At 45.4% G+C, this 13,197-nt stretch overlaps 1 protein-coding gene across 2 annotated transcripts; it reads right to left on the bottom strand.

Moving 5' to 3' along the window:
- Positions 1-70: 70 nt before the first annotated feature.
- Positions 71-13,170, bottom strand: PLAC8L1 (PLAC8 like 1). Of its 2 annotated transcripts, none has more exons than XM_083428629.1 (4): positions 12,996-13,170; positions 5,988-6,124; positions 4,331-4,467; positions 71-321 (listed from the first exon to the last, which is right to left on the bottom strand). In XM_083428629.1, exons 1-4 carry the CDS (start codon positions 13,121-13,123, stop codon positions 169-171), a joined length of 555 nt encoding a protein of 184 aa, XP_083284755.1. In that variant the 5' UTR covers positions 13,124-13,170; the 3' UTR covers positions 71-168. The 2 variants fall into 2 exon arrangements, with proteins under 2 accessions (XP_083284755.1, XP_083284754.1); XM_083428628.1 differs by having other exon boundaries at positions 5,949-6,124.
- Positions 13,171-13,197: the final 27 nt, after the last annotated feature.

Here is a 13,197-nt window from a genome sequence, read left to right on the forward strand (position 1 = left end):
AATTAAGACCAACAGATGGAAGTGTCTCAGTGTCTCTCTCATGGAAACACAAAAGTGAAAAAACTTGATCTGACACATTAATGCATTATTTATTTAACAATATAACCAAATTTGTCATTGCAAGGGGAAGAGGAAGAAGCATCATGAGCCAATCACCTCTGAAGGTTTTCAAACAAGGGCATCTTCCAATGGAGGAGGAGGAGGAGATGTGTGCATTTCGTAGACCTGGAATGTAGGTCTCCTCTTCATTTCCCAGGCCATTTGACAGACTGCAAAAGGCCAGCAACAATGAACTGCCATCCAGTCTTCACACAGGGTTCCCTGCAGGGGGGAAGAGGAAGAGAACCTTTCCACACAAGGATGACTGAGAAACCATTTTTCCATGTCACTAAGCACTGGTCTCATTAGGGTCTCTGTACACTGCCTCATCACCCTGATTCCAACCCTTTTTTAAAAGAGACAGACAGAAATCATGAGTTTCTTCCACACTAAACAATATCATACATCATCCATTTACTCCATTTATACATAAAATCCAGACCACAATGTTGCCAACCCATTACATTCCTCTGTGACAATTAAAAACTACAACATTAAACTGCAGAGCCCTCCTTTCAGTGGGGACTAGCAAAGTGCTGTTGAGGCTTCCCAGGGCTACTGGCCTTTTCATTTTCCAGCTTGACACCTGCTTCCCAGCTCCTGACATTTCAACTAGTTGCAGCCTCTTCACTTGAGAAGCAATGGGGATACCGATATCAGCCAATTATTAGCCACATCCTATTCCCTGTGAGGCAAAAATGTTTGTTTGTTCATCTCTCTTTTTTATGGTTATAACTATGTGATCTTCCCACACAATAATGTTTTGTCTGATCATGTGCCTTTCCCATCCCAGCTTTTCTTTTCTTTTTTACCTTTTGATCAAGGCTTTCCTCACATTTTCCAGCACTGAAATGAAGATTACACCTGTGTTTTTAAAGGTAGTAAACAAGCCTATTTCCCCACACCCTGGCAGCACAGGTTTCTGAACTGCATGATACTACCCCTGCCCCACAACCAGACACTGTCGACTATAAAAACAACAACCCCGCAGCACAATTCTGTGTGTGTCTAATTCAGCGCTAAATCCCACTGTGATCAGTGGGGTTCATGCTCAGCCAGGTAAACCTGAAGAAAACCACAGCCCTTGGTCTCACAGAAAAGACAAACACTGATAGTGTTCCTCCTTTTCAGTGACAGAAAAGTTGAGCTGCTTCTCCCCACCCAGCCTAATGCAGGACAAATTGGTAAGTTAGATTTCCAGGCTTGTGCTGCTGGAGAAAAAAGTGTGAGAGAATGTATCTTGTAAACCACAGAGAACATATTGCTGAGGGTGTTGTCACATAGTATATATCAGACTTCCTCAACCTCGGCCCTCCAGATGTTTTTGGCCTACATCTCCCATGATCCCTAGCTAGCAGGACCAGTGGTCAGGGATGAAGGGAATTGTAGTCTCAAAACATCTGGAAGGGCAAGGCTGAGGAAGCCTGGTATATATACACCAGGGGGTTGCCAAACCGGGAATGTCTGCTGACTTGGTTGCCATTTGCTGATTACTGGCTGATGGCTAAAGGGGGGAAGCGGTTGTACAGAATCGATGCCATGCCCACATTTACCTAGGAGACATGTTCTGTTCCACACTGCTTTTCTCTCACCACCACAACCCCAATTTCCTGAAATGTGCATGGGTGGGAAAGAACCATTTTGATGGAGATATTTCCCTGTGAAAATATGCACAGCGACCTTATCAAGTCCATGGCACAATATGGCGGGTGCTGGTGGTTCTACCTCATTCCCTGGGGTGCAACCTTCTGTTTGCCACATACTCGTTGTTCAGAAGCGCAATAGTGCAACTCCAGGGTCATTTTTCTTTCAGTGGAGATGTGCTGCTCCTTCATGCAGTGTGTGTTGCACCTACATTCCCCTACTTCACAGTCCTGGCACTCCAGCCTAAGATACACTGCCAAGGAAGTGCTCCTGTTTCATTGGGTAGATAGCTTCTTCTGAACTTCCAAGTTTATTTCGCCAAAGAGTAGGGAATTTCCACTAAAGACACATCCTAACTAAAGTATCCCACAAACATCCCAGAACTGATGTACTTTCAACCTCACAATGCACTCAGTGGAGGCAAATGGAGGCCTGCCCCACCAGCATCAGTCTGCTCTCAGCTAGCCCCCACCTGGCGGCCATCTTGTCAGGGGCTCTGCCTGTCAGTGGCTCTGGCTCCACCTACCCTCCCTGTCTTCTGCCCCACCATCCAACGGGGCCCAGTCACCACAGAATGCACTCCCACAAAATGTTAAATTAATATGACATTTGCCTTTTGCTTATCAGGATAAAAGCTATGTGAGAAAATACACCACGTTTCCTCAATTCCTTCCGGCATCTTTCCCCTTCCTTCTTCCTGAATATGGGGCAAATGTATATTTCGCCCTCAAAGGGATATTTTAAAATGGGCCGTGCAATTTTGAAGCTACAGCAAAGAAAAACAGAGCTGCTCTTTCCCATTACTTTTAAAATATGGGTATTGGCTTGGCATGCCATTATAAACATAAGCACTGCCTTTTCCTTAAGAAAAAAAAGGCTATTCCAAAGGTTTAATGCATTTGCTTGGCTTTAAGGAGGCACCACACCAGCAGAATAAGAGATATTTGCCCCATAAAGAGTGGAACCGTGGTGGTTTTGGAAAGGCGAGGGATGCATACTATGAGGCACAGAGATTTTATGCTGAACTTTTCACCCTCAAAAATATTTCAAGTCATTCATTAGCAAACTAAAGATCCCCCTGCCATGCCAACAGATTTGAAACTACAGCTATGGCCTCCAACAGCGGGGAGAGGGAGAAGTGTTGATGCCCAGATTTGCTTTTCTTTCAGATTGTGAAAGGCTATAGCCCAGTGGTAGAGCATCTGCCTTGCAAGCAGAAGGTCCCAGGTTCAATTCCTGGCGTTTCCAGGTAGAGCAGGGAGAGACTTTTGCCTGGAACCCTGGAAAACCACTACCAATCAGTGCAGACAGACTGAGCTAGATGGACCAATGGTCTGATCCAGTATAAAACAGTTTCCTGTGCTCCTAGATATTTCTTATCTTTCAAGTCTAGAACCTTGCCAAGGTGCAGTGGCATTGCATCCTTTACTGGCACCCAGGTACACACATGGCAAGGCCAGGGTCTGGGAGCAGAAGATGAACAAAACCTGTCACACCAGCTGAACCCTCACTGCTGCTGGGCAGGCATGGGGCACGGAGGATTCATGCTGTGCCACCTATCCACACAGCGGGGAGCCTGGTCAACCAACGTGGCCCTTGGTGGGTGCATCCCCCCAACACTGGCCAGGGGGCCTGGGTGCAGCAGCAAGGCCAGGCTGGGCTCTAGGGCCCAGAGCAGTGATGAAGCTGCATGCTCCGACACTGGGAGCGGAGAGCAGGCAAAGGCGTGGCTGGCACGTGTCCCAGGTGCGTGGCACGCTGCCCACAGGAGCGTGGTGCCCGGCACGGTAGGGGGGTGCAGCACATGTCCAGGGGGCAGCTGCGATGGTACCCCCCTCCCCGATGATGTCGGGGTCGGTGCACTTCCCCCGCCACCCCCTTTCCTCCGCCAGTGGCCCAGAGACCCTGAGTGGCAGGCAGGGCAGGGATCGCTGCATGGGTGTGCCTGGCTTGTGCCCCCACAAAACCATGCACCTGGGTCTATGGCCCCCCGTCCCTCCCCATGCTATGCCCCTGCCTAGGTGACTTACAATTGTGCATATCTATATATATTTGTCTGTGAACATTCTTATGAACACACACAAGTTCATTCGTAATAATTTTTAAAACCAGGAGCGCAGGAAGTTGCTTTATATGTTTGGTCCATCTAGCTCAGTATTGTCAACACCGGGTAGCAGCAACTTTCAAGGATTTCAGGCAGGGGGCATTCCCAGCCGAACCTGGAGATGGCAGGGATTGAACTGGGGACCTTTTACATGTATGTGCTCTACCACAGGATCCATGGCCCTTTCCACAGTTACAATAAAGCAACTAGTTTAAGAGAAGCCAGCTATAGGAAACTACAGGGCGGCACACAACAAAGCCCAGAAATCTGAGGTAAAACCAACAAGAACCCAAGCGCGGCAAATGTAGCAATACTTTTCAGTGAATATCCAGAGAAAATAGGTTTTCAGAGATGTCTTAAAGGGCATGACTGTTGGAATCAGATACACACACACACACACACAGGGAATTCCATGGGGTAGGAAACACACCACTCCTACACTGTGCATTGTGGGAGCTGGACAGAACACTTACATGGACTTACACGTATTTTGTGACTCTCCCTGGTGCCGACTCTCAAGGCCAAGGTGGAACCCAGAAGCAGAGGGAAACAAAAGCACTCCCCGAATCGGCTTGCAATACTGCATTCCAGACACAAGCTGCACAGTGAACCACACACACCTGTCATTAAGCACAACCACAGGAAGGATGTGATCACATGACAAAAACTGTATGTGTACATTGTATGCTCATACTATGAAGTTAGAAGGGACCCACATGTCACTATGTCCAAATTCCTGGTCTACCATAGGGTGGAATCCTCCATACACTGCTGTTGTTGTTCACATCTGCCCAGGGCTTTTATTCAGCTGGAACTCACTGGAGCTCAGTTCCAGCACCTCTCAGGGGGGCACCATTGCCATTATAAGAGAACATGGGAGGTGTAAATTGTTAGTTTCAACACCTCTTTTTCTAGAAAAATAGCACTGCATCTGCCTCAAGTGACAATGGAGTGCACCTCTGGGAAGTCAAACTGCTGTGTTTGCAGCACCAAAGTGACCTCCCCAGGGCGCATGTCTGGGCAATGTGTATGGAGGTCATAGGCTGCCCAGACCCCCCCCCCCCCAGCCTCACTGATATGGTCCAAAGGCAAGCAGAGCAATACGTTAGGCACCTGCTTGACTGCAGGAGTTGCCAGAATGAGCCAACCATCTTAGCAACTCCACTCCAGGTTTGTGTAGTTATTACTCCTTAGCCATTTCATCTCCTGAAGATATCTCGCAAGGCAGCAGTGGGTTAAGATCAGAGTTTTCCTTCTCTTAGAAGGGCTACCTTCCCAGGTTGGCAAGACCCATCTGCCCCTTATTTCCCTCTACAGCACATGCAGAGACCACCTTCTTGACCATTGGACCCACTATTAGTCTTGTCTGCTCAATCTGCCCATCTCCACACGCAGGGGAAGTCCCTAACTCACTGAGGGTTTGAGACCCATCGGCTACCCTCACCTAGTTTAGTCAGCTAGTCAAAGCCATTTCCCAGGGTGTGGCCGCTGTCACAAGCTGATAGCTCCTAGGAGCCATAGGTGACAGCTGAGTGCAGTGTGTCCCCCGCCATTAATCTATGGATAACCCACATGATTTGTACTCCACAAGCAGACTAAAGACAGATATAAGATGCACTATGCCAAAGATGATTACAAAGGAGGCCACCTTTTCATTCAGCTCTGTTATATCTGATGTCTAGAACTGAACGAAGCCAAACCCATTAAAAGTCAGTTTCACAACAATATTTTTGGAGCCAGGATTGTACTTCACTGGAAGCAATCATTCCCCGGAGTTGCAGACGGTTGTTAAGGAAACCTTAATGTGACCTTCTCTATCCCTCAGAAGTATAGTAGTGAAAATCAGGTTTAATATTAATACAACAATACCTTGATAAGAGAGCAAGCAACCTGCTTTCTGATGGGTAGTTTGTTATAAAACACAGTAGATGAGGATACAGGCAGACCTGGGTCAAGGATCCAAGGACAGCCCTTTACTCTTTTTTCCTCCAATATCATCTCAACTCCATTAGCTCAACAGCAACTTTTATGGGATGAAGCTCTTCAATCACCAGTCTTGAAGTAAGTCTATTAAAAAGAACCTCATCTCTCCCGTGCACACCTGGGATACAACTTTGAAAGAAGCAATTGAAACTCTTACAGACTCTTTTGTCGCTGCAGACATCAAACAGGCCAGTGGACCAGTTGCCTCCAGTACGCACGATGGTTGTGATGGTGGTTGTGGCACCACTAGCGCGAGTTGGTTGTGTTGTCACAGGCCCTCTTGAGTTTTTGTTCCTGATTTTTGAAATAAAGAATAAGATAGATGTATAATATATACACAAATAGCAGGGACCCTGGGGTTTAGCAGCAAGGTAGCTCATAAACCTCGCCATCTTTAGTCTGAAAGAGGCAGGAGAAAAGAGATTCCTTTTTTTAGTGCTACCCATTTGCTTTGTTTTATAGCAATCATCCCCTTTTGCGAATTCAATTTCTCCCTGTTTGTGTCAATACTGTTTCCCACCCTCCGCTCACTACAAAAAACAAAAATAAACAAATAAAAATGCCTGATTGTCAGTGCCCTTTAGTCTCTAGTGAAGAAAGAAATCACCCGTGATCAAAGCACTTGAAGGACAAATATACAAACTAGGTACATTTTTCTGTATTGACCTGCCTAATGGTAATTTTCCTTTCCCATGCTAAAAAAAACCAACAGCCAACTGTTCAGAGCACAGATCTAGCAATACAGTGAATGCGCTAAATGATTTATAGTTTTAAAAGGTAGGGGAATGTGAATTGCCCGTGTGGATTTTCTTTCAAAGTTGCATTTTTACCCTTCCCAGCTTATTGGCATCATTCTCTGTCTTTCAAGAAATTCGTTTTAACTAGGATTGAGGACTTAATGGTATTTTGAAAGATGTGTGTGTGTGTACACACTGATGTGACTTATCTACTGGGCTTTGTTCTGTTGCTCAGTTTTGCCTCCAAAGAAGGGCCTGTGCATCAGAGAAGAGGGGCGATGCTGACCCAACGGGGCATACCCAGCAGGCCTTTGTAGTTTTGGAGGATTTTTTTTTGTCCTAGACAGTAGTCCTCCGTGTTACACAATCAATCTATTCTGAAACTTAGGCATGTATAAAAAGCAATTTGTGATATGTCACATAGATTTGCTGTTAAAATTGACTTATTACTGTGACGCATCCTGGGAATTTACTTGAATGGTACGATTAATATATGTATATATTCCATTCTATATTGGGGAGTTGGACAGGAGAGGGTGCATGGGCCTGCCAGAATGATTGCAGATGTTCTTCAATTGTCGCTCTAACTGGAATCTTCCATTAGGGAAACAACAGAGAAATGGCTCAAGAAGCGTAGATGATAGCTGAAAATGGTGACTCCTCTTTAATCTTCACTGCAGTAGAGTGAGGGGACAAGGTAACTAGAAAACAGCAGAAGCAGAGAGCAGAGGGAGCCACCAAATTGGCGCATTTTTAAAAATGGGTGCATTCTTCAACATGTCATTGACACAATAATAGTGCATTGGTGATGGATTTTTACAGGACTGGCCACACATCATTTCAGTTTTGTTCTCCCCAATGTTATAGCATTATTACCACCTGGAGGAGCACCATAGTGTAACAAAAGCAGGGCAAGAATTAAACTGGAACATTTGTGGTATAGAATTGTGGTACAGGATTTCAGCAGACAGCTACGGGGCAAGCACGGATTGGAAATGACGCAGCATGTTCACCCTGAACCCGCTGCAGGTGCAAACAGTATGGAAAGTGGGGTCACATATACCTACCCCAATACTGTCATGAACACAAATCATCACAAATGCACAATATAAATTCTGACAGGGCCCTGAAAAATTGCATTCCCACAGATTGCGTTACCAGTATCTGGAGTTGGATAGGCATATGTTTCCCCCTCTCTCTGTGTGTTCCTGCTCAGTGGCTGCCATTAACCTAATGAAATGAAGGCTCCTAGTGCAGAAAACTGCTCCCCACCCAAGATACTGGGGTCAGTAAAGACTACCCCTGAAGTTGCAAACTTTTCCTTCCCAGTAAAATCACCAAAAGCATTTTTAAAAAAATCTGAGGCACCCAAATTCTTTTGTGAGTGGACCATGGAGATGCAGAAACTTCAAGGAGGTTAATAAAAATTGAGATTGAACTCCTCTGGCATTCCTGCAAAATGATCTCTCTCACTTTCTAGTTTCTTCCCCCTGAATTGTCTTTTCTGGCACTTTTGTACAACAGCAGGATCTCTGTAAATCACAATGGTTAAACTGACACTCCAGTGCCCTGCAGGGACTATTTCCCCCACCCTCCCACCACAGCGGAAGAACATAGTCGTCCCAAAGTAGCACTAAATCAAGGTAGCTGCCTCATGTGCCAATACCAATAGTTTTCAGTCTTAAACTATAACACTCTGGAGGGAAGTCCTGTACACAGACCTTGGTGTTTTTGAACATTAACTTTGTGCAAAACACTGCAGCCTGATAACGACTTGACTTATATCCTGGCCATCTGTGAAAAAATGTGTATGCACTAAGATAAGCAGAGGAATCTACTGGACAGGGACTTTAAAAGGGTAGCTGGAAAAGTTACAGAGGGCCATATGATGCCACAACAGGTGTGCATATGTGGCATGATACATATTACTATCAGCATCCACACAGTCGTCTCAAGGTGACATACCATTAAAAACATCAAAAAATACATTTTAAAAAATGCATTTAAAACAAAACTAAAACACTACAAAATAGACACCCATGGTCAAGTTCAATTCATCCAGTTAGGAAAGCCTGCCAGAACAAAAATGTTTTCAGTTGTTTCCTGAAAGCGCAGACAGCGGGCGCATTCCATATTTTGACAAGAATGCTATTCCACAGAGCAGGGGCAACTACACTGAAGACCCTGCTCACAGTTACTGCAGAGGGAGCTTCTGGGGTCTTTGCAACTTGCAAGAGAAATTCTCCTGCAAACCACCACGATCTACTGGGTATACAGCACTGGCACATATTCCCAGTGCTCAAAAACCTGCACTGGTTGCCCGTATATTTTGGAACTCCCTTCCAATTGAGGTCAGACAACCCCCCTCCCTGTCGAACTTCCAGCACTGACTGAAAACCTCTTTATTCCAGCAGGCATTTTCACTGAAGCCTGGTTTTATGGTTTTCACCAGTTATAATTGGGCAACAATTTTTTACTTTTTGAATGTTGTCTAGATTTCTACAACTGATTTAGGGTATTTTTGCACTGCTGAATCAGGATATGGCATCCGTTTCTCTCCATCAGGTCAGGTTTACTGTAAACTGAATGGTGGCCATTGATAAAGGTAAGTACACGTAAATTGCATGTTGATTAACCATTTTTCAAACTTCAGGACTTGAACTTCCGTTTCTTGGAACTCTTGGAATGCTCAGCGGCAAGGAAGTCTCTCTTCAGAGTCCAACAGTAGTCAACCATCATGACTGCGTCCCAGCGACCCTGATACCTGGTCTCCATCTCTTTCATGTCCTGATGGAATCTCTCCCCCTGCTCGTCACTCGTTGAACCCAGGTTCTCAGGAAACCGGTCCATATGTGAACATATGTAGTGCATCTTGACGCTCATGTTGCAGCCTAGGTTTCTGAAAGCAGTCAGCATGCTGTTGACAAGTTCTGCGTAGTTTCTGGCCTTATTGTTGCCAAGAAAGTTCTTCACTACCAAAACAAATGCCTTCCACGCTTCCAGTTCCACTTCGTTCATTGAGTTTCCGAACTCTGGATCTCTGATGAGCTGACGGATCTGAGGACCGTCAAAGATGCCAGCTTTCAACTTCTCCATGGTCAATCCTGGAAAAGCCTGGCACAAGTAAGTGAAGCAGTCACCATCCTTGCCCAGAGCCTTGGTGAACTGCTTGATTAAGCCGAGCTTGATGTGCAGCAGTGGGAAGAGTATTCTGTCTCTGTCCACCAGAGGGTCGTTGATTATGTTCCTTTTTTTGCAAGGCACTAATTCCTCCCGCACAGGCCAGTCCTTCTTCGTGTAATGCTGAGCACGGTCCCTACTATCCCACATGCACAGAAAACATGGGCACTTGGTGAAGCCAGACTGTTGTCCCAACAAAAAGTTCACCATCTTCAGGTCAACACAAATAAACCACTTATGCTGCTCATAACCAATTTTCTCCAGCACATACTTCACCGCTTTATAGTTCTCCTTCAGTGTACTTGAGTGAGCCAGGGGTATAGAGGCAAACTGGTTGCCGTTGTGTAGCAGAACACATTTCAGTGATGGCTTGCTGCTGACAATGAACAGTCTCCAATCTTTGGGTTCGTATTGTGGCACTCCAAGCTTGAGCAGAAGCTGTGCAATATCTGCACAGTACACCAAGTCCTTCTCTTCCGAGAAAAAACAGAGGTACCGTATTTTTTGCTCTATAAGACTCACTTTTTCCCTTCCAAAAAGTAAGGGGAAATGTGTGCGCGTCTTATGGAGCGAATGCAGGCTGTGCAGCTATCACAAAAGCCAGAACAGCAAGAGGGATTGCTGCTTTCACTGCACAGCGATCCCTCTTGCTGTTCTGGCTTCTGAGATTCAGAATATTTTTTTCCTTGTTTTCCTCCTCCAAAAACGAGGTGCGTCTTGTGGTCTGGTGCGTCTTATAGAGCGAAAAATACGGTACTCTTGATGCCTGTTGCAGAAGAAGCTGATGCGAGCACTGTCAAAGAGGAGGTTTTTTTTCTTCAATCTGGATGCCAACAGTTTTGCAGAGTCCTTTGACAAGCTGAGGTCGCGAACTAGATCATTCAACTCCTTCTGGGAAAATGGATGTGGAGCATCATCTTCAAGAACCACTTCTTCTTCATGTCCTTCAACATTGATCCCTTTTCGACATAATCACCCAGAACTATCGGACATTAATACTTCTTGTCATTAAAATAATCATTTCCAATCAAAACAATTATTCGACATGGCATTTTACCCCCACCAACTTCTTCTAAAATGCTCCACACAAGCGTACATGTGAACAAAAACGTAAAAAAATGACATGTGGCCATAGCTCAAAAACTTGACCTGATTGAGCAAAACCAATGTGATTTTTGGATTCAGCGCATCAGATTCGTCCTAAATCAACTGAAAAAAAGCAGACAACAAATTTGTTGTTGACCAGTGATCTCTTCTGTCTTTTATCTCTAGTAATAGAAATTGTTTAAATGAAGGGTGAATACAAGAGAAAAGGCAGTCTCTCAAATAATAAAGTTTTTGTCAGAAACCAAGGATTAGCCGTTTTCATATTTTTAAGGAAATGTAGCCCTTTCAGACATTGATAGCCCACATAGGGAATGTAAACATGAGAAAAATGCACCACCACTGACTGACCTTGCATGTATCAGCCACTGAGCATTTCACCTCTGAACATCCAACATTGTACAAGGTTTGAATAGGAATTAAAGGTAAAGGGACCCCTGACTGTTGTCCAGTCGCGGACGACTCTGGGGTTGCTCATCTCGCTCTATAGGCTGAGGAGCCAGCGTTTCTCCACAGATAGCTTCCAGGTCATGTGGCCAGCATGACTAAACCTCTTCTGGCAAACCAGAGCAGCACACGGAAGTGCTGTTTACCTTCCCGCCAGAGCCGTACTTATTTATCTACTTGCACTTTCGAACTGCTAGGTTTGCAGGAGCAGGGACCGAGCAACGGGAGCTTACCCAATCGCGGGGATTAGAACCGCCGACCTTCTGAACGGCAAGCCCTAGGCCCCATGGTTTAGACCACAGTGCCATCCATGTCCCTTGAATGGGATTATAAGTGATTAAATTTACCAGGGTTCTCGATTTAAATCTGTTTGACATCAAGGCTCTCGATTCCATGAAGGCTTCTAAGGGCATTCAGCTGAATGTGCTCAACATGTGAATGTTGGAAGCTGTCATGGGCCAGGAGTCAGCTTCGCCTGCTGAACAACAGCCTGAAGGGGGAGAAGGCGGAGTGAGTCCACCTGCAGCTGATCAGCATTCAAGGACACAGAGGAGAAAGCACTGATGAGAACCAGCTGGCTCCAGCCTTCTTAAGCGGAGCTTCCAGCAGTGGTCAGATGCTGTAAACAGCACGTGTAGTTCCTGGTCCTATCTTGCTGCTTCCTGTTCATCTTTACCCTTGATCCGTGAACCTGCAGATTGCAGTCCACCTGACCCTAGGACTGGACTGGACTTTGAATGCTGACTCTGCCTCCAGGCAAGTACACCTCAGAGACTCTTCTGATTGACTGGCCTCCCACTCCACTGAGCTCTGCACGTTGTTGCTCAGCAACAAGACTATGGCAAGGATGGAGTATGCAGGGACCAGGCAAGTGTGGCACCTCTACTTGTGCTCGCATTCCTTGTTCAGGCATAGCTTGTCTAGTGTAAAGATGGATATCCTTTGGTCCTCCACATCTTCTTGGGATGCAACTCACAGCAGCTTCAGCCAGCGTGGTCAACAGTCAGATGATTGGAGCTGTAGTTGCGGAAGGGCCACAGGTTCCCCCTCTTTGGTTTTGTCCTTGAGGAGAAATGGTTGGAGAGGAAGGGGTTGCTTGTGTATTGCAGGTGTTAAAAGGACAAGAGAACCAGGGTGATGCAGGTTCAAATCCACACTCTGCCATGAAGCTCACTGGGGTCATTTGCTCCCTTTTCGGACTAACTTACCTTAGAGGACGACTGTGAATCTAATGCAATGGTGGTGGGAGAATTTTGATGAAGGGTGGCTTGAAATTTACCAAATAATCCATTAGGAACCTGACAATATGTGACATAACCTAGCATTAATTTGCTTTATATGCTTTGTGTAAATTAGCCTAATTTTTTTTATACAGAATTAAGCATTTTTAAAAATTAATTTTTGTTTTGAAAAAGCTTTGATTTGTGTTAAAGCTTTGATTTCACAAATAAGAAAAAGCATCTCCATAATATTATACAAACAGTTTCAATGTATTTATCTTAAGAACTGCTCGAGCTCAGCAGTAGAGAGGATAGAAAGGAACAGCATAAATGGTTTTAGCCCAAACCAGAATGTTGCTCCGTCTAGTTCAGAATTGTCTACTACACTGGCTGGCAGCAGTTAAACCAGCTGTGACCATCTCAAATGCAGGCCCAACCGTGCTTCCCAAACAAATAAATAGCTCATTTATTTCTTACGGCATCATATGCAAGGAGCCATTCCAGCTGTCAGATGCTGGCAAACGAAGAGCCAGTGAGGAGGGCAAAATCTCAGACAACGGGGCTTTCTCAGCTGTAGTAAAGCAGTAGCCTACAAGCTTGTCCATTGGAAATAAGGAAGTAGGCAAAAGATGCAGCTTTGACTGAACAGTGAAAAGGGGGGTTCTAGAATGTTTGCACA

This window comes from Podarcis tiliguerta (genome assembly GCF_965153285.1).
Source record: "Podarcis tiliguerta genome assembly, chromosome: 2".
Taxonomy (NCBI): Eukaryota; Metazoa; Chordata; class Lepidosauria; order Squamata; family Lacertidae; genus Podarcis; species Podarcis tiliguerta.